General features: G+C 36.2%; 1 protein-coding gene across 1 annotated transcript in view; it reads left to right on the top strand.

Annotated features, from left to right (window-relative positions):
- The window catches only part of LOC117407251 (1,4-alpha-glucan-branching enzyme-like), a 267703-nt gene that overhangs the window by 204218 nt on the left and 41904 nt on the right, over nucleotides 1–21581 (top strand). Inside the window, exon 14 of the mRNA XM_059029676.1 lies at nucleotides 976–1106. Coding sequence (XP_058885659.1) covers nucleotides 976–1106 — 131 coding nt within the window. The remainder of the gene's footprint in view (nucleotides 1–975; nucleotides 1107–21581) is intronic.

Raw genomic sequence — 21581 nt, 5'->3', positions numbered from 1 at the left:
CCCTACATTGCCATAACATTATGACCCTGTAATGTTTTGTTTTAATACTCTCATTTTCAGTCCTTTACAATATCCTGCAAGGCAGGCTATTTGCGGCAGTCGGTGGGTCTGTGATATCTGAGTTTAGCTCAAGATTGATAACTTTATTATATTAAGTGGCAGACCTAATTTAACTTCCTTTGCTAATTATACACGCTGACAAGTTAGTTAAGTGCTTACAAATGGAAAGGGGATATAAAAGGGCGTCAATTGAAAAAATATACAGTATATATCAGGACTTTACTTAAAAGTGCAATTTATATCTGATACTTTGAAGATCTGTAGAAGTAGGCTTCAAAGGGACAATATATCCTAAAAATCCCTTGTAGTGTATGAATGCCATCTGAAGTGCTTTCCACTCTGCCGAAAAAGTAATGGGGCGGTCATGCATATGCAAATACCCAGCAGAGGATTGACTGAAAGATGTTCTTTCTGCAGCTGTGTACATTATTTATACCTCTCTACCGTGCCTAGAAAAAATAAAAATCTAACTCTCTCCAAGGCTCCAAATGTCTTAAAATTAATTGAATGAAATACCCATATATTTTTATAATGAGAATGTACGCTCTTAGCAAACATAACTTTTTTGATTTTTATATTTATTTATTTTTATTTATTTTTTTGCAATTTTGGCTTTGAAATTGGTGGGGCGAAGGCTTAAGTGCTAAAAAAAATAATGCTGAGTGACAATGATAATCTATTTTAATGACATGTTACCAGAATTAGGTTTGCTTTATAAGAAAATGTCTTCTAGCTTTAACACTCAGAATGTATTTATAAATAAATAAATATAATAATGAAAAACATTTTCCATGTACATAGCTATGTGATTTATGCTTATGAAATACTGTGATTCAGTGAATGCTTCATGGATCATTAATCAAATAGGAATATTAATTAGACGTCATCATTTGTGGTTGTATTACCCTCTCTTAGGCCAATGTGAGCACACAGCACGAAGGAGACAAGATCATTGCTTTTGAGAGAGGGACCGTTCTCTTCATTTTTAACTTCCACCCATCCAATAGCTACACTGATTACAGAGTGGGAGTAGAGATGTCAGGAAAGTATCCTTTAAACAACCTCATTTATGTTTTTCTATTCCAGCGTTGATGTCCTCCATCCCACTTGCTATTGTGCAGGTAACTTTGACAGACTCACTGTTTATAGAAAGGCATCACCACTTTCTATTGACTTATATACTTGCACCAGGTTCAATAAAACACATGCAGCATTTTTTCTCTAATTTGCATTTTTATCCAAGATGAAAAAAAATGCTGAAGGTTAGACTGATACAATTCTTATACCAAGACTGTGTACCTTTTGAATTGTCAATTTAAGCTGCACTTACATTTATCGTTGTATCTATTCTGTGTTTGTGCTAATGCTTTTTCTAGCTGTGTCTATCTCAACATCTTTTGTCAGGTAAGCTACACGCATTCATCTATGTTTGTTTATGCCTGCTCCCTTCCACATACACGATAAAGATTCAATACAACGAAACATTAAAATGTGTTAAGTTGCACATGTAATGTCCATGTCCGAGAGGGATGTTTTTGATGTCACATTACCTGCAGATATTACTGTGGGCTTCATTTTGCAATGTTGTCATGTGATGCCGTGAATTGCCAGCTTGAGAGTTCCTTCCACAGTCAAGGTTAGTAAACCTGGAGGGCAAGGTTAAAGGGTTAGCCTGCCCTGCCTGCTATTGTGCCTACAAGACTGTAATACAAAGTAGTATATGGTCTGCCCGCTACAGCTTATTGTGCCTTTATTTCTACTGGCTGCAGAAGAATGCATAATGCATTTTGATTATCCAAGCAGTATTCAAATTGTGTGTCATATTACAGGATCAACACATTAAAGTAGACATATAGCTGACTTGAAAGATGTTTCATTAGCTTCCTAGTGATTGTTTGAAACAAATGGTAATGTTTTTGATCAGTTAAATAATTGTTTTCCTGTGGCATGTAGCAACAGAATATATATAAATATTAGATATATTTTAGAGTTCTTAAAGAAATTTAAATAGACCGTGTGGAATCTGACCTATGTAAAATTGATATTACCTTCAGAGAAACCTGGGTAATTTAATGAAACATGCCTTGATGACGAGGACAGGGATCATAGATAAGGTGACATTGAATGTCAGCTACACAGTATTCTTCTGATCATTCTGACACAACACAACAAAATGAAATGAAATAGTGGGGACATGTATTATTTCAACTGCAAGATTTTACAGGGCCAACAGTGGCAGCCCAGGGCAGCAGGGAGTTAGACTTGGTGTAAAGCAAATGTTACATTTATCTGGCTTTCTGATATTAATCAATTGAAGCAATCAGTGCAGTTATAGTATATCTCAGTTAAATGGTGTTTTACACTGCGTTTGTTACAAACAGACTCAGTTTGGTGCATTTGGTTGTGATCAGTGCATAGTCGAAAATAAGGACCTTAACTGTAGACATGGACATTTTTATGTGTCAAGTATCAACCCATTCTCAGCAATATTGATGGTGCCAAATGAGAGCAAAAACTTATGTTCATTATAGTAATACTAGACAGAAGCTATAAACACATTTTCCATGGTTTCAAAAAAAGTGTGACTTGTGTATTGACACGACCATTGGTTTCTTGTCCCTGACTTTTCATAAATCAAAATATTCATGTAATATGAGGGGAAGCTACTGTATGGAACATTTTGGTAAGTAATGATCCATATGTGTAGCTTGGGGCTTAATATGCCAAGCTAGTCCATGTTCCTGTTAATTTACTGGATTTATTGAGATTATATGAGGCTCTCAGAACTATAACAGAATATCCAACTGATAAAAGGCATTTCTCTAAATTCTGTCCTGTGTTTTCAAAACACAAAATCCATATACCTTTCTTGCTCAGACATTACGCTGACAATTGAAAACTTTAGTGCTATAATCTTTGGTAAACACGTATATGTAAAATGTACCTTGAAACTGCAGATCAGATGAATAAATCCAGCATGAGCACAATCAGCTGTACAGTAAATATTTTAAAAAGGCAACTGACTTCTTCAGGTACAACATTAACACAAAATTACTGTTTATGTGTACTGACACTGAAAACTTATTTTTTTCTACAACAAATGCTTATAAAATCCCATAAATAGAAAAAGGGTTAAACTTGTATAATTGTTGAACATGAACAATAGCGTTTGTCAAGATTTTCAATTTCATTGTCAGTACTGCTGTTCCGTTCCACACCTTCAAGAACATGCTTGTATAATGTGAGGTGAAAAGGTAGGATGAGAACATTTTATATGTCTTTCACCTTGGCAGCTTTAATTCATCTTCCACCCTTCAGGATACCTGACTTAAATTTCCATTGCTAACACTTTCACAATGCTGTTGTTTATTTGGCTTGGGTGAATAATAAATGTTTGATGAAAATTGTTGTTGTATTTTAGCAGTGGAAATAGAATATTTTGTCTTCAGTCTGCTAACATCTATTAGTAAAATCTCATCTAGAATAAACCAGTAAACTTCTGGAAAATAAGTCTTAATATGACAAATGTTTGCACAGTTACTGTTTGTTCTAGGTATTAGTGTGCCACTACTTTAAAAATAAATAAATAAATAAATCAATAAATAAATAGTAAGATAATCACATACCAGTATTCGTTTTTGTATTTATACCTGCCAGAGCATGTATAACGTGACTTGCCTAGTCGTTTGATCTTGAAAGAGTTTATTTCAGCTGCAGAAAAATAGCAAGTCAGATTGAATTGGCTATATCCGAATGGATATGACTGTCAATGCATAGTAAAACAAACATGCAAGAAAATCACTGTTAATGGTGCACTGTGTTCATGAACCACAATATATGTACCGATGTACCGTATATCTGACAACAGGGAATCTCTGTAAGTTCTCAAAATGTAATAGTAATTTGCTTCAAATGTCACTTTTTCACATGCCCCTTACTATTTGATGGTGTTCATCATTCTGAGTGGTTCTGGATTCTTTGTAGTTTTTTTTTTTTCTTTCTAGATTGCCTTTATCTGGCTTTGAACTTTTTTGAGCTTGTTGCGGTGTCCTTAGTGCCAAATTAAACAGCCTTTCATTGAAATCATGAGACACCAATGACTTTTCAATTAAAAAAAAAAAAAAAATTATGAATTGATTTGAAATTGATATTCTCCAAATAACTCAATCCTGCTTTCCAGAAGTCATCTTTGGGTGCCTTGACCTTTCAAGAGGGGTTGGTATTTCCCCTATGCATTTTTTGTTTTTTTCTGCAATATTCCTTTGACCTATAGATTTCTTATTTCAATGGTCAAATAAGTTATTTTGTTTTAGTGATTGTTTTGGTATTCTTTTCAAAGTTGGTTGTGATCCCAATTTCTACCAGATTTCCAGCAAACACCTGATACAAGGGGGAAAAAATAAGCCATTAGACTGTGGAATTACTAAATTAATGTATAAACAATACATTGCTTGGCAACTCTTAAGAGCTCAAAAATTGTTTGGGAGTACACCACTTGATTTTGCAATTCCATGTCTACAATTAATTGCCAAATGCTAGTATTTTAAACTCAGAAACTTTTGCATTGCTTCACAATTCAGGGAGTTAAATTACTTTTTTATAATTCACCAGTACTGTACATATTTACATTTTCCGCACCAGTCTGTCATGCATAATTGAAGTACTACTGTATTACTAAAAAAATACAGGTGTTATCTCTGACCCAGGTAATTAAGGTGTGGACATCTCTTAATGTTGCAAAAATGTACCTTTGCAGGTATGAATAGGTCAACACACACAAAGGAGGGAGAATGTAAAATTCAGTAAAGCTAATAAAGATATGGATGAATAGTTACATAAATAGTTATGTAAATAGTGGTTTATAAACTGTAAGCAATAAAACAGTGGAATCAGTAAAGATGGAAAATAAGGTATAGATAACAGTTAGTAGGAATACTTTGAAAGTTGAAAGGAAGATGTTAGTGATTAAAATTGTAACTTTAACTTAAGATTTCTGTGATGAAGGAGCTCATCCCCCATAAAATACCCCTATGAAAACCCTCATAAAGACTGTTTGTTATAAACAGGAAACTGGACTCTAAAACATTTCATTTAAAGTGCTGTGTAAATGTGTGTCTCCATATCTATAAGACTACATACAAAGATGCTTAACTGAATCATGTTCATGTTTGTCACACATAGTTTTGTTTTGTTTTCTCCATCTTTGACTACTTAATATTACCTTAGATAAAGTTGTCAAAGATTAGTGTAAATCTGGGTCTGTGAATCCACCCCTAAAATTTAAGTGTAGTTATTTTTGTTTATTAAGTATCTGTTATTTATTGTGCTTATTCCTGTTTTTTTTCATTGTGGGCTGTTTGAAATTAAGATCATGTTGATCAAAACCGCAGTTGATCTGAACTCAGAATTCTCACAATCTTATTCATGATGTGCAACTCTAGTGGCCCCTGATTTGTTAGTTTCCCTAATATGCTAATCTGCATTTATTACTAAACCATAATTTAACCATAGTTAGTCAAAATGACCTGTTAGTTTGTAACTAAACCCTGCAGTTGTAATTTGAATCACTGTGGAGATGTTGACCTATGGGCAGGTATAGCTCTTGCATTTTTGGTAGGTTGGTTGCTAGATTTAAATCATGGTCTTCTACAATTGTTTATATAAAACATGTCAATTTGTGTCTGTTTTTGTGGCTTAGGTCTGGGCTATAATCATCTTCTTTTTCATCTTCTCATTTGTGCAGTATTATTGGTCCCTCAGTGATTTGTTCTGGGTCATGTTTTGGTCTAACTAAGTGGTGGTGGATTTTCTTTGTATTTTTTAAGTAAGACTACATATAAAATTAGTGCAAGATGCTGAGGTCTGTCCTTATATATCCCAGCAAGATTCTCATTAAAATGCTGAAGGATGCACTTTTAAAATGTATATCAAGGCATCCTAACATTTTCTGGAAGTATCGTGAGCCACTAATGAACAAGTAAGGTCACATGAATGAGTCACTGGTGTGCATTTGCTGAAAGCAAAGATGTTTCTTTGCAGTTGCTTGGTTTCAGGAGATGGCTTTGAAGTGCAGTTATCTAACTGTCTGTGTCTGTTAGAATTCACACTTTTTAAAACAAATGAAGTTAGTGAACTTAATCCAAGATTAACCAAATGACAAAGTCTATTCTTTAAGCTGCCGGTTGTGTGTGGTTTTTTTTTTTTGTTGTTGTTTTTTATTAAAACGTCAACCATTCAATCAGAGATGCCATCCTCAAATTATGCCTCCAGGGATGCTTTGTTTTTGTTCACAAAAAACAATCTTATTTAAAATCAGTCTCATTAATTCATCTTCCAGTGTGTTTCAGCCACTGTATAACGGTGGCTGAAACACACTGATGAAACACTGAGTACATCACATAACCTAACAGACACAGACGTCATTGTGCTATCTGCGAAGCATCGAGAATGTCAGCTCGCAAGCAAACTGATTTAACTAGCAAACAAAAGTCCGAGATAATACATCTTTGCGAAGGACCACAAAAACTTTCGATATCCAGCAAAAGAAACAGAACCAAATTCTGGCTGCTGATTCTGACTCCGATGAGTCACTTAAAATTTTGCAGTAATTTCTTGGACAGAATGAATTTAGTGACTTGACTTTGTTTAATACGGTTGAAAAAAAAGTTGCTGAAATTTCTGTGCAACGCCTAATTGATAGCTCTCATCAGTCGACAATTCATGCCTTTTTTAGATAATGACACAAACTGTTTTGTTTCAGTTAATTATATAAAATATGTTTGTCCTGTATAGGGCTGTCACTCGATTAAAATTTTTGATCAGTTAATTTATGGGCATTAGTTGATTAATCCTTCCACATTTTTAATAAAGGTAACGATCTTATAGCAGCTGTCCTGCATAGTAATACTTCTAAATCAATAGAATCTAAAATAAATAAGCCCAATGGGAATTTGGTCTTTTTTTTAAAAGCATTTGTATTTTTATTTTTATTTAAGTAAATGTAACAAATTTTCACAGAACAACATTCAGGCCACTGTCAGTCACATACCTGAAAACACAAGACAGCTGAGCTGCATTTGCCATTATAGCTACGTACTTGGTTTCCTGTACTTTCTAGCAAAACCAGAAACCAGGCACAAACCGCACATTCCCCAATGTGGAGGGCCTCTGCCCTGTCACACCTCATTGGAGTGTAACCAGAAAATGCAGCATGTTTTTTCAATGTGTATTAAATAAAGTGATTTATGTAAACTTGTATTTGTGAAAAGGCAGTGTTAACAGTACACACCATGGGGTCGCAAGAAGTGACAGGCTACAGTATGAAAAGGTTAAACACTTCTTCATATTGTTGGATTAAAAAAACAAATATGTGTTATAAATTGATTTTTTCACAGCCTGGGCTTCTCTATATACAGTATTGTGAACAGGTGGCTTGCAGTGGTGACATCAGACCAGAAACACAGACACAGGAAGTAGCGGGGCAAAACTGAAACGCTACGGCACTCAGCTTTTATTAAACAAAAGAAACAGTTTAAACAAAACAAAACACTCAGAAAACAAATGGCACGGGGGCCAAAGTAAAACAGAACAAAACACAAGTAGTCTTCTAGAACGAGTACCTACAAGGTACACAGTTCCTTCACAGTTGGCAGCAATCGTCTTTCTTGTACTCGCAGTATTGGTTCACCTTCCTCCTCTTAGCTCTCTCCCCCGACAAAGGATCCCCTGACAAAGCTCTCTCCTGACTTTTATAGTTTGTGGCTGGAGCCCAATTAATCAATAATTAACAATTACTCAATTAAGGCTCCAGCCACATTCTCACATGTATTTTGGCAGGGAGGAATTTAACCCCCTCCCTGCCGATCCAAAACACACAAACGCAAACTCATATTAATAATAAAAGGAACAAATACATATATACATAAAAACAGTGATAAATCATAACAGTACAAAAATATAAATTAATAAGGGGTGGACAAAACACCAGTAACATCCAACAAGGGTCCAACTACAATGCAGTATGTATTGCAGATAAGGAGTGTGATACATACATAACTTTGTGCACTGCATCCATCGTTATTTGCTAATACAAAACATCATTTGAACTTTTCTCAGTGTCACTTAAATATAGGTATCAATCACATCTTTCCAATACAGATTTTAGGACATCTCAAGTGACACTGTACAGGCAGAACGACAAACATCTGTGTATGAGGGAATACCAGCATAAGCAGAAGTGAACTGTCCATAGCTAATATCTGAGGTTTGTTTGTGCTGTGTGTTTATATCCTGTAGCACATACAGAGGCTGATGTAAGGATATGTGCAAAGTGATTTGCAGCTGCAAAACACTTTGCTGCCAAAAACCGTGTTTAGCTGGCATTAAAAACACGGCGTATGTAAAGAATGTTTTTTTTCACCTGGCTTTCTGCACCCGTTATCAAATTAGCACATTTGCACAACTGCACAGGGAATAAAAAATGCATATCAAAATGCAGAGTATTAAAATAAAAGTAATAAAAAACAGTACTTGATGTTTTGAATGCTTCATATGCTGCTTCATACTGGCTTAGTTTAAAAGGAGTGTATGTTCAATTAATCGCACTGTATGAACTTGAACTGCATGCAGGACTGTTCTGTGTACTTGTTTATTTACACTTTGGATAATTCTACGAGATGTGTCGGCTTCAGACACTCAGCTGAAAAAACATAATAAAGAAAATGCCTGAACATGACACTCTTCCGTAGAACCCCAGAAACAAGCCAAAACTAAATCATTTCGCCATACAGGACAATGTTCTGGCTCAACAACCTGATGGCTTTAACAGTTCCTGCAACAGGCTGGAAAAACTGAGAGGATAAAACCAGTAGTGTCAGATGGTGTCTTATCTATTGCAGAGTACTGTTTAATGTCCTTGACGGAAAGCTTGTGAGATTTTTTTATTAATTATTTACCTTATTGAGTAAAGTTTTGTTTCTTTACTCAGTACTGATGAGCAATTATCACTTTTACAAGTCGATTCGATTATCGATTCGATATTTGAAAATAATCCCAATTATTATGATTATCGATTATTCTAATAACATAATTTTTTGGGGGGAAAAGTCACAAAAATGTCCCTGATTTTAAATGTTTTGTTTTTTTATTATTATTATTTCTAATTAAAAACTACAATACAATTTCAATAACTTTTTTCAACAGCACTTTCAAACCTACAAAACATACAGTATGCATTATATTGAAGTCACTTCACAGAAACCATTTTTAAATAAAGAAGAAAAGCACACACAATCTGACAAAGCACTCTCTTGCTCTCAACTGCCTGAAGTCTTCTCTTAAGCTCTTTTGATTTGAACCACTAACTCTCTAGGGCTGATAGTGCTGCATAACAGAAAACAATAATACATGGCTGGAAGTTAACTCATTAAATATAACGTAATACAAGAAACAATGGCAATCTGAAACAAAAGATTATAAAAATAATTGTTAGTAATTAATAATTACTTATACTATGTTATTAAATGAAACATAGTACAAGAAATAGTAATTTGAAACGTTTGTGTTTATTATTAAGAAACTCACCTTAATTTATATCAGCATTCATGAGTCTTCACTTCGGTTTCGAGCATGATTGATCTGACATGGACTGACCCTATATTTATATAATTTAACATCCGCCACATTTCTCTTGCGGAACGAAATGTCATTAATAAGGCGATTGATAAATGTGTAAAGAAAATAAAAAATATGTATGAACTTACAGCATTTAAACACTCGCTCACCTTCTTTCTCTGCCAAGTATTTATAACGAAGAGTTCTGATACGCTGCGCTCCCTGTATGTTTTTGTTTGTGGTGCCGTTTTGTATGCATTATGGGAGCTTTACAGGTGGGCCAGTCTCGAGGTTGCCTTGACTACAGATCCCAGAGTAAGAGCAGCTTCAGTGGTTGCCTGACACGAACTGCTGAAATCCAAAGTGACTTTTATGACTTTGTGACTTAGTAACTTAGTGACCATAAAGAAGAAGTGAAGTTTTATAGTATAACAATCGATTGAAATTGTGCAGTTTTATTAATCGTTCGAAGTCGGTTTCGATGTTTAATTTAATAATTGGAAATTAACCGTATTTTCAATTAATCGCTCATCACTATTACTCAGTATTTTTCAGTATTTAATTTGCATTTAATCAAAGCGTATCTTAAGGAAACAGTTTTAAAAATGCACCAAAACCTTCTAAATTGTTTTTATAAGACAAAATAAAAAAACTATATATGCTTAATTTATACGGCAAAAATGTTAATGCTTTATTTAATATATGTTTTTCCCCAAAAATGTAATCTTCGCATTGTCCCTAATTATAATATAATAGGACACCATTTGCTATGTTAGGGGATAGTGGCTATGGCCTGCGACCTTGGGTGATGACACAATTGAGCAATGCAGAAACCGAAGCTCCAGTTCGCTACAACCATGCCCATGTAGCAACACAACGTGTCATCAAGAGAACTTTTGGCATCCTGAAGAGTAGGTTTCACTGCCTGGACCATAGTGGAGGTGCCCTCATGCACACACCTACAAAGGTCAGTAAAGTCTCATACAGCACCTACTGCTCCCTGTACTCCTAACTCACCTCACCTCTGGGCTGTAAGTGCTGCCGCTAATGCGAACCTCATTATCATGATTGCGGCTCATTATTTGTGTATTTTGAGAACCGTATTCCTTCGAATTTAAGATACTCTCAAATTCAAGACGCAGCCTAAATTTCCCACCTTCAATTTGAGGAAAAAATAAAACATGAAATAAAAATGCATTTACACAAATACAACCTCAATTACGCATATGGAGGCAGTTTGCGGCTGGCTGCTATCACAGAGCATTACAGTTATGTGCTGCTTCTCATTTCCAGTCGTGATTACTTGCACCTGTTTTTCTCCCAATTTGTGAACTGTTGTATTGCTGATTAGCATTTCCAATCTGTCCAAGCTCGTAATGTAAATTGTAAAAGCTTCTCTTTACATTCCTCAGGAAGCTAATGACGCTTCTTTGAAAATGCCTGCCTGTATGTTATGGATGATTTGAGATCGGGCAGTGACGTTTTGATTCATCTTTTCGGGGCAGTCAGTCACATTGCTGTTTGTGTACTCGGGCAGTCACGTCTTTTGTTGGCGATGTTAATACACGCATCACTACTATACTCGAATTTAAGATGCAGGCTATTTTTGAGAAGCAAAAATGGTATTTCTCACCATATTTCTTGAGAACACACTGTATAAAATTGGGAAATTTGATGATTTGATGATTTTGCTTGGTCTCGCTGATGGTAGTTGGGTATTGTTTAATTGTTTGAATGTCTGCAAGACTTTTAATGCAGTGTTTTTATTTTCTTCCTGTTACATTTTTCTCTGTTCTTAGTCCGGGAATTGACATCTGTGTCTGGGTGGCAGGAATTAACAAGCCCGGACGCCCTGATGTCTGGGTTTAAGTGAAATGCATAAGAAACAACCTTCCTTTAATATTTTCTTTGACATTAGTTGCTTAAAGAATTTCCACTATCTTATTAGAAATGTACTATTTAGTACTGATCTGTACATTCTACTTTGTCCTCAGCATTTGAATAATGCTGGGGACAACGAACATATCCACGTGATGAAAACAATCCACTACTGAGCTGATGTGAGATTCAGGATTTTAGTTCTGAGCATCCTTCACCCTGAACTTGAAAATCCAAGCTAATATGGTGGTGTCATGGCAAATGTCTACGTTAACCTATATAAACAACAAATCAACACACAGTATATGAATCAGACAGGGATGTCGATAATTCACAGTAGTGACTGATTTTTTGTTTTTTTGTTTTGTCATTAACAGGCTTTAGTTTTAGCTGTGTTTATGGATTATAGTTTCATGAAAGCGGGAGAAGGTTGATGATGGAACAAAACCCCTTTCAATTTCCCAAAGTAATTACAGACCTATAAATAACTCACCTGCTGGGGACAATGTGGGAATGGACCTGATTATGGACTGGGGAAGGGGATGGGAGTACTCTGTAAATATCATGTGTTTGTAAACTGTGTTATACTTGTTCAGATCTGTTGGTGTTCTCTGTTTGTTTTAGTGCTTGTGTGACTTAGAGCTGAAAGACTGTGTGAGTGTGTCACTGAGGGGGATGGGAGCAGGTCTGACATGACCAATCAGCGATAGGTAGTGTTGGGCCAATGAGTGAGGAAGTGGGAAGCAGCTGACAGCATTATACCCCCACCGGGGTGGGCCATTGTCATTGGGAGTACGGTGGGGGGATTTCTGCCACATCTGGGTCAATATCGAAGGGGTCCCCTGCACCGCCCTGGTAGACACAGGGTTGAGGGTGACAATGGATTATGGACAGGGGAAGGGGATGGGGTACTCTGTGTGTTTTGGTGCTTGTGTGACTACAGCTGAAAGACTGTCCCTGTGTGTGAGTGTATCACTGACGGGGGTGGGAGCAGGTCTGACACGACCAGTCAGAGATAAGGAGTGTTGGACCAATGAGTTAGGAAGGGGGAGGGACTTCGGTATGTGTGTGTGTGTGTGTGTGTGTGTGTGTGTAGATGACAGTTTGAAAGACAGAAGCGGATCTGTTGGCGGGAGAATTGAGAGAAGAGAGGTTGAGTTTGTGAGTGAGAGGAGAGGAATGAGAGCCATTGTTCACTAAAAGCTAAAAGCATTATATCCTGGAAACCCCACAGCCCAGCACTACAATTTATAAATAAATCCTGTTCGCCTGCGGGGCATATTAACTTCAACCTCCATCTCGATCTCCTGCCTGTCAGCGAATGCACTCATCCACACGGCAGGCGGCTACTCTGGCACAAGCATTAATACCCTGTATCTTTCTAAACAAGGGATTTAGGGGAGCTCCCTAATAAAAGCTAAATCTCAAAACAATAATAATATAGTACAGTAATTGTTACAACGGTGTATAATGGTATTTAAAACAGGATTAATTTATCCGCCTTTTTATATATCCACCCTTACTCTGGTCCTATCGCAGTCGGATATGTGACGGATTACTGTACTTTTTATTACATTCGTAGGTTTTAATACCTCTTTTCTTAGTGTAATGAGTGTCTTAATAAATATTTTAACCACATACACACTTGTTTGTTTTGATTACTGGTGATTGGGGGACATTTTGTATGTCAGGTTATTGTTTGGGAGTTTATACCGTCCATCACTTACTGCGGATGAATCACGTTAACACAAACAAACCCATTCTAAGCAGCGGCGACTGTACATTGAATTCAAACTGACACATTAGCGTTTTAAACTGTGATTTTTATTGGATGTATTCCTTGTAGATGTGTAATGTTACTGGGCATTCACTTCTAGCATTGTCATTTTCCTAATATCCTTTTTTAACCTTGAATTATACTGAACACTTGTTGAGGATTGCACATACATTATTCAAAACTGCTTAATATTAGAAGCATGATAAAAGCTGGTCTGTTATAACCTTTGGACATTTCTCCAACATCTTTAGATATATGCAAGTTTTTGTCCTCTAAAGATTTGTTGCATCTATCTCTCCTTGTCAGTGTCATTTCTGAAGAGGACGACATGCAGCCTCATGAATAGTATAATTAGTCGAGCCAAAGCCTCAACATACAACCAAAACCAGAATATGATAGGTGCTGTGTGTTTGCTTTCGTTCTGTAGTACCTTACATTTGGTACATTTTCACAATTCTATTAAATTAATAATTTTGTAGTGTAATTTTATTCTGTAACACTTCATTAAAATGTTAATTTAGAAAAGGAATATTAATTAGAAATGTAGACAATTAGATATGGGTTCTGACAGACAGCTCCATCTAACATCTCAATCCTACAGTATGTTGAATTTTAGAATGTTGTGCAAAGCAGACCAGAGAGTGGGCATGCCTTTCTGCTGTGCAATACTGTGCATTTTTTCTACCTTGTTATGGGTACTGTAATGCCCTTTTTATTATTAAAATTGTATTTCTGTTAGTTGCATCAACCTTCACAGTGACATTCATTTCAAGTTCATCCTGAATTAAAACCTGTATGAAAATGAAAAATTGTAATTCCCAAGATAAACACATCACATAACACAGCTATACTGTAACTTGTATTATCTGGATTTGACACTACATTTGCAGTACAATAAATCATAAGGACCCAATGATAAGCAGACAAGGGGTTTCGGCAATTGTATTCACATTATTTTCTTTAGCAATGCAAATAAGTATCTGCAGAAACTACTGCAAAAAAGGAAATAGAAATAATCCACCTCTACATTAAAATGAACATTGAGGCATTAATATACAATGCTGGTATAATGTTGCATAGTGTATATCCACACATTGTATGGCTTATCTAGTCGACACATGTAGAGTTCCCCCTTTGGCCATTTATTTTGTTACATTGCCTTATTGTGTTGTCCTTGGGCAGTACCTAAAACGTTTTTCTGAACATTTAGTGTAATTGCAGAATACTACATTTGTATTGGCCAGTAATATTACACCCATAAAACACTTTTTCTGTAATAAAGTATATAGTACTGATAGATACTAAAATTTACTATAATGTGTGGTGCCACTGTATATATAAAAAATAAAGCCTAAACTGTGTAAGTCAGGTTTTGGGCAACCTACATTTTCTCAAGCATGCATCATAATAAACAATGTAGTTGTATTTAGACCCCTAATAAGAAGAAAAGGCTATTCTCAACATTATAAAATTAGAATTGTACATAATATATATATATATATATATATATATATATATATATATATATATATATATATATATATATATATATATATATATATATATATATATATCTATATACAGTACTGTGCAAAAGTTTTAGGCAGGTGTGAAAAAATGCTGTAAAGTAAGAATGCTTTCAAAAATAGACATGTTAATAGTTTATATTGATCAATTAACAAAATGCAAAGTGAGTGAACAGAAGAAAAATCTACATCAAATCAATATTTGGTGTGACCACCCTCAAAACAGCATCAATTCTTCTAGGTACACTTGCACACAGTTTTTGAAGGAACTCGGCAGGTAGGTTGGCCCAAACATCTTGGAGAACTAACCACAGTTCTTCTGTGGATTTAGGCAGCCTCAGTTGCTTCTCTGTCTTCATGCAATCCCAGAGACTCGATGATGTTGAGATCAGGGCTCTGTGGGGGCCATACCATCACTTCCAGGACTCCTTGTTCTTCTTTACGCTGAAGATAGTTCTTAATGACTTTTGCTGTATGTTTGGGGTCGTTGTCATGCTGCAGAATAAATTTGGGGCCAATCAGATGCCTCCCTGATGGTATTGCATGATGGATAAGTATCTGCCTGTACTTCTCACCATTGAGGAGACCACTAATTCTGACCAAATCCCCAACTCCAATGCAGCCTCAAACTTGCAAGGAGCCTCCACCATGCTTCACTGTTGCCTGCAGACATTCATTTGTGTACCGCTCTCCAGCCCTTCGGCGAACAAACTGCCTTCTGCTACAGCCAAATATTTTAAATTTTGACTCATCAGTCCAGAGCACCTGCTGCCATTTTTCTGCACCCCAGTTCCTGTGTTTTCGTGCATAGTTGAGTCGCTTGGCCTTGTTTCCATGTCGGAGGTATGGCTTTTTGGCCGCAAGTCTTCCATGAAGGCCACTTCTGACCAGACTTCCCCGGACAGTAGATGGGTGTACCAGGGTCCCACTGTTTTCTGCCAATTCTGAGCTGATGGCACTGCTGGACATCTTCCGATTGCGAAGGGAAGTAAGCATGATGTGTCTTTCATCTGCTGCAGTAAGTTTCCTTGGCTGACCACTGCGTCTACGGTCCTCAACGTTGCCCGTTTCTTTGTGCTTCTTCAAAAGAGTTTGGACAGCACATCTGGAAACCCCTGTCTGCCTTGAAATTTCTGCCTGGGAGAGACCTTGCTGATGCAGTATAACTACCTTGTGTCTTGTTGCTGTGCTCAGTCTTGCCATGGTGTATGACTTTTGACAGTAAACTGTCTTCAGCAACCTCACCTTGTTAGCTGAGTTTGGCTGTTCCTCACCCAGTTTTATTCCACCTACACAGCTGTTTCTGTTTCAGTTAATGATTGTGTTTCAACCTACATATTGAACTGATGATCATTAGCACCTGTTTGGTATAATTGTTTAATCATACACCTGAGTATATGCCTACAAAATCCCTGACATTGTGCAATTGTGTATCTAGAAGAATTGATACTGTTTTGAAGGCAAAGGGTGGTCACACCAAATATGGATTTTATTTAGATTTTTCTTCTGTTCACTCACTTTGCATTTAGTTAATTGATAAATATAATCTATTAACATGTCTATTTTTGAAAGCATTCTTACTTTACAGCATTTTTTCACACCTGCCTAAAACTTTTGCACAGTACTGTATAATATATATATATATATATATATATATATATATATATATATATATATATATATATTATAAATTTATAATCCAGGGCTGGCAATGGATGTGAAACAAGCAATGTGATTGGTCGAGCAAGGTTCCAGCTGTCCATATATTGGATGGATTCAAATCATTGCGCTGCCTCACAGAATTTAAAGCACCGGTAGCCATCTTGATAACAGTTACAGATGAACAGTAACTGTGAAACTGAGTGACCAATTATCAGCAAATCTGAAAAGTAGTAAGTAGCCGATTTGGATGAAGAACAGTTAAATGAACTGGAAAATAGCAAAACAGAAAAAATACCACAAAATGAATTAATTTGAAAAAAATGCTGACTTTATACTCACTCACCCTGACTTTGTATTTTTTTAGAGGTTTGTAAACGCTACAGAAAAACACAAAGACACCTGCACATTTATCCACCCCCTCCAACACAGACCTTGAAAAATTACTGAAATCCGAGACATTATTATTATTATTATTATTATTATTATTTTATTCCTGTTCTGCTGAAACATCAGTGTCTTGCACTCACAGAAAAAAAAAAAGAATTCAGTATCGTCTCAACTCCGCCTCCTGGAGGCACTTTCCAATGGCAATGTAAAGTTCAACGCATCAAAAATCAATATTGACTTACTTTTGCATGTTTCAATTAAATCAATTTACTCAGCTTAACTTAGTGTGTAGTTCAAAGTTATAAATGGGACTACTTTTGTGATCCCTTTATTGTATTAAGGATATTTAATTTAAAAAAATGCCTATAAACTACTGCTTTTTTTTCTAAATCCACTGTTTTACCTGGATTATAAAGGCCCTTCAGGGTGTCTGTATACGTCGAATATACGGACTTCACGGTGGTTGTCTCATGCTGCACTACGCCCCGAGGTGTCTGTATATTCGATGTATATGGACACCCTGTCGGGCCTTATTGCATACGTATACATAATATGGATGCATCTATTTACTGCAGTCTCACCTTGAGAACATCTCATTCTCCAGGCAACTTCTCTCACAGACAGGCCTCCTTCAATCACGTCGATGGCAACCAGGTGATCTTCATTACTCAAGCGACGCATGGTCGTATCTTTTTGCCGACAATAGGTGTTTTGTAGGGAGTAGGGACAAGAACTCAACAGCTGTCAACCACTCTAGACAGACTTTTTTTGGTTGATTTTAAAAGGATCTTTTTCTGCCATTGCAAATTGCCTGACAGCCTCCCTCAAGGAACAACTTCGGAGCATTGACTTGTAAATCCAGGCAAGCGTTCCTAGATTCCCTTGATATTTGGAGCATGCATACTGTCAGTCCTTTGGGGACTGGTCCTCCAGACAGCATGAACAGATAAAGTGAATCTAAAGGCCACTTAAAATACATTACAACGTGACCTTTAAAAATCCTGCTCTCTGATTGACTGGTTAGAGTTCGGACAAAGGGCAGGGATAGGACGGAGTAAGTACTGGGAAGAACATCAAGGTGTGGCACAGACTGTATTAGCTATGGTCATCGCCACCACAATGAGGCCTGCTAGGAAAGAGAAGGGAACCACGCCTCCTTGATTATTGTTGTCAGCTTCTTCTCTTTTAGGGTCCTCATTCAAAAAATTAGCCTTATGTACTGATTGTATCTTTTGTCTGCCTGTCACTGTCACACTCTATATGGTAACCACCTTGATTTTGCATCACTTTTATTTTATCATACACCCCTAGCCTCCTGTAGACTGTATCCCAGTTTCAGATTGCCTTTTGGTATAATCCAAATGCAACACTTCATGAACATGTTTAACCTTTCAGGTACTGTACAATTATTATGCAATTATGATGCCACTCTGTATGTGCGGTTTTTATTTTGAAGTATGACTCGAGGCAGTCACAGGGCCTGTTTCCTTACATGGTGGCAGAAAGAAGGTTAAACAATTGGCCTGGCTATATTTTTTAAACAGTTTTCTTTCTTTTCTAAATTTTGAAGAAATCAATTGTGAATACTAACAATCTGAACAGTTATTTTGTAGTTACTGTTTCCACATTTTAATCACTGTAGTAAATTATTGTGTCATCTGCATATAAATGTGTATTGCCTTTGGTGCAAGATTAAAGTAGGTCATTTACAAAGACTGTGGTGATAAAAAGTACAATAAAAAATGAATCCCTGTGGGGCTATCATTGTGCCAAAGATAGTGACTGTGATGTTCCGATTCTAAAGCCCTGCGACCTTTCAAAGAGACAAGACAAAGATGAAGATTCTATGTCAGACACCTGTAATTTGTGCTGGGTCAACAAAATGAAAAGCCTTTGATAAACTATAAAGTATTTCATTGGTTAGCTTTAAAAGCACTCATGTAGTTGGATATTTTGCTTCAAAACCAGGTTGTCTGTCACTCAAGAATGAAGTACAATGGTCTTAAATAGCAACATGGTATGTGTATGAAATATAATAATATTCTTAACAAATGTAATTTCATTCTTTTTTTAAGATTCACTTTGTATGTCATTTTTTGCTTCTGTCATTATGTGACTTTTTACAATTTCAAAGCATCACGATGGACTCTACTCAGTAGAGCTCTCATACACGTCTTCTCTCCAAGCACACCTTGACTCTTTGACCCTAGTGGATGTAAGAAATATTACATGGAACACATTTCAGTTCAGTTCTGAGTCTGCATTTTTCTAACCAAACGGGGTTATCTGAAAATGGTGGATAAGGTAACCAAACCCATTATGTTAGTTTAAAAGCAATGAGATAACATAAGGAACTATTTTCCAATGAAACCACTACAACATAAAAACTACAGAATTACTGAGCATTCTCACCTGGCAGACTGCTAAATCTGTTTTCATTAATGTCACTGTGACAGGTTGCTGGCATCTGGGTGCGTGCATTCACTGTTGAGTGACAGGCAGGAGATCGAGATGGAGGTTGAAGTTGACACCCCCCGCAGGCGTATAGTTTTATTTACATATACAGTGAAAACAGCTCACGTGACAATGGTAGCGCACAAAGGACATACAGGGGAATGTAAGTAAAGCAAAATAAAACACTGTACAAAAACTATAAAATAAAAGGTGCTCAATCGTAAACAAACCCTGACTCCGGCTACGTCTGCGGTTTCAGTTTCTTTACGTTCTGATCCCGGGTCATTCTCACAGCGATCAGAGGATTACAGCAAGGTCTTTAGGTCTCTTTGTCCAGGTAGCATGGACGATATTCAGCCCATTGTCCTTGGCTTTGCAGAAGCCCTGAGATGAATAAACAAGACCTTTTTATACCTGATGCCCTGCTGCTGATTAGATTCAACACCTAGTAATCACACAGAGCATGCAGGCTCTCCCAGGAGCGTCAGGTACTTCATTAATTAATTAATTAAAAGAACTGCACAGATTTTACACTATACTGTTTATAATATAAACACACAAAACCCACTCTCCTGCCCTGCCACAGTCACAATAATGTATTTCAGTAACATTTCATAAGGCTGAAGGAAACCTCTTTTTGAAGTTTGTGTTCTTTGCTGTAAAGACAGGTGATTACAACATAGTTGCAGTCTCGTCAAGTATATTTACTCCGCTATTATAAGGTGTAATGTCTGTTCAATGTAGTTTACAGTATAAAAATGACACTGATTATGTTAATTGCTATTGCGTTCTTTACTCATCCATCCAAAACTGAACTTATTATTTTAAAAAACTACCATTAAATAAGTAAACTAATACATTTAAAATTCCTAAAGCGACAAAACTGTGCTTAACGAAAGCCCACTCTGATCAATTAAATGAACTGAGTTAACTTCAAAACTAAGGAAATGACAATGCATTTTAATACAATGCTGTAAACCCATAAATATTTGCAAGCCTTTTATGTGTTTTTTGTGTTTTAAAAACTAATTCCACTACTAATACATACTTCGTATATTGCAACAGGTCACCAACATTTCTGGAGTAAAGTAGGTTTTATGGGTGTGATTCGCCAAGTATTTATGGCTTTACAGTATCTCAAATCTCAATGTACTTCTTTTTTTTTAATCTTACTAATTTAGATTTGGGTACTGTGAAAGCAAGTCAGCCTGAGAGAATTTAGCAAACAACCTGCACCAAGTTGTGTGTTTACCCTGGCTCACTGAGTCTTAATCCTGGTTCACTTAGTCTTATTTGATGGATTAACCCAGAATGATTTGCTCAATACAGCAGTTAGTCAGTTTAATACTGATACTTTATTAAACATCAGCATTAGCATACAAATCTGAAATTGTTCATTGTTCATAATCATTTTATGCTCATAATTACCAATTTCAGAGACCATGCAGTGTGCAGTCTTCATTCCTCTAGTCTAACAAAAAAGCTAAAAACCAGCCTTTCTATACCCAACCTATGGTTACATCATTCTTGAACAATTATTTCTTTTGTAACTGTTTTCCAGTAAAGCTTGATATCCTTTTGGTACTCACAATTCATTTTGTAACTTTTTCTAATAAACACTCACAATTCATGCATTTGACACACACCCTGCTAATAGCATACATTTCTACAAGAGATTACAACAGAAGTGTACCAGAAACCAACAACCTCCATACCCAAATAAAGAAAATGCCCTTATCAGCAGCTTTCAATCAGCTTGCCTTTACATGGAATTTAGGGAAATACACAGACAAAGTACAGCAACATATACAATACAAACATGTTGTAAAACACCTTATTTTGTGTAACACTACTATTCATTTTAATCTCCATGATTGTATTAAGATTTATTTGACAGCACAAAAACAGATTTGGTAACAAGTAAAACAGTGTGAAAACAAGAAAAAAAGGTTTGTTATTAGACAAAGGTCATGTTGAAACAATCTTGTCAGCAAATAAAATCCCGAAACAAATGAAATTTATAATTAAAGTTCGGGAGGAGGGTCAGACACCAATCTCCGCGTCACCAAATTGAATCATTCAATTCACACATTAGCTAATTTAAACTGTTAGCACTATAAACACACTCTTCACTTATCTCTCATTTGCTTTTTGATTTCATCGTACATGCACGCATTATGGTCAGTATTCTGAATTATTCTGTTTCAGCAGAGTCGAGATCCACG

This window comes from Acipenser ruthenus, chromosome 9 (assembly GCF_902713425.1).
Source record: "Acipenser ruthenus chromosome 9, fAciRut3.2 maternal haplotype, whole genome shotgun sequence".
Taxonomy (NCBI): Eukaryota; Metazoa; Chordata; class Actinopteri; order Acipenseriformes; family Acipenseridae; genus Acipenser; species Acipenser ruthenus.
The sequence above is the reverse complement of the archived record's forward strand: the minus strand, read 5'-3'. Positions and strand labels throughout refer to the sequence as shown.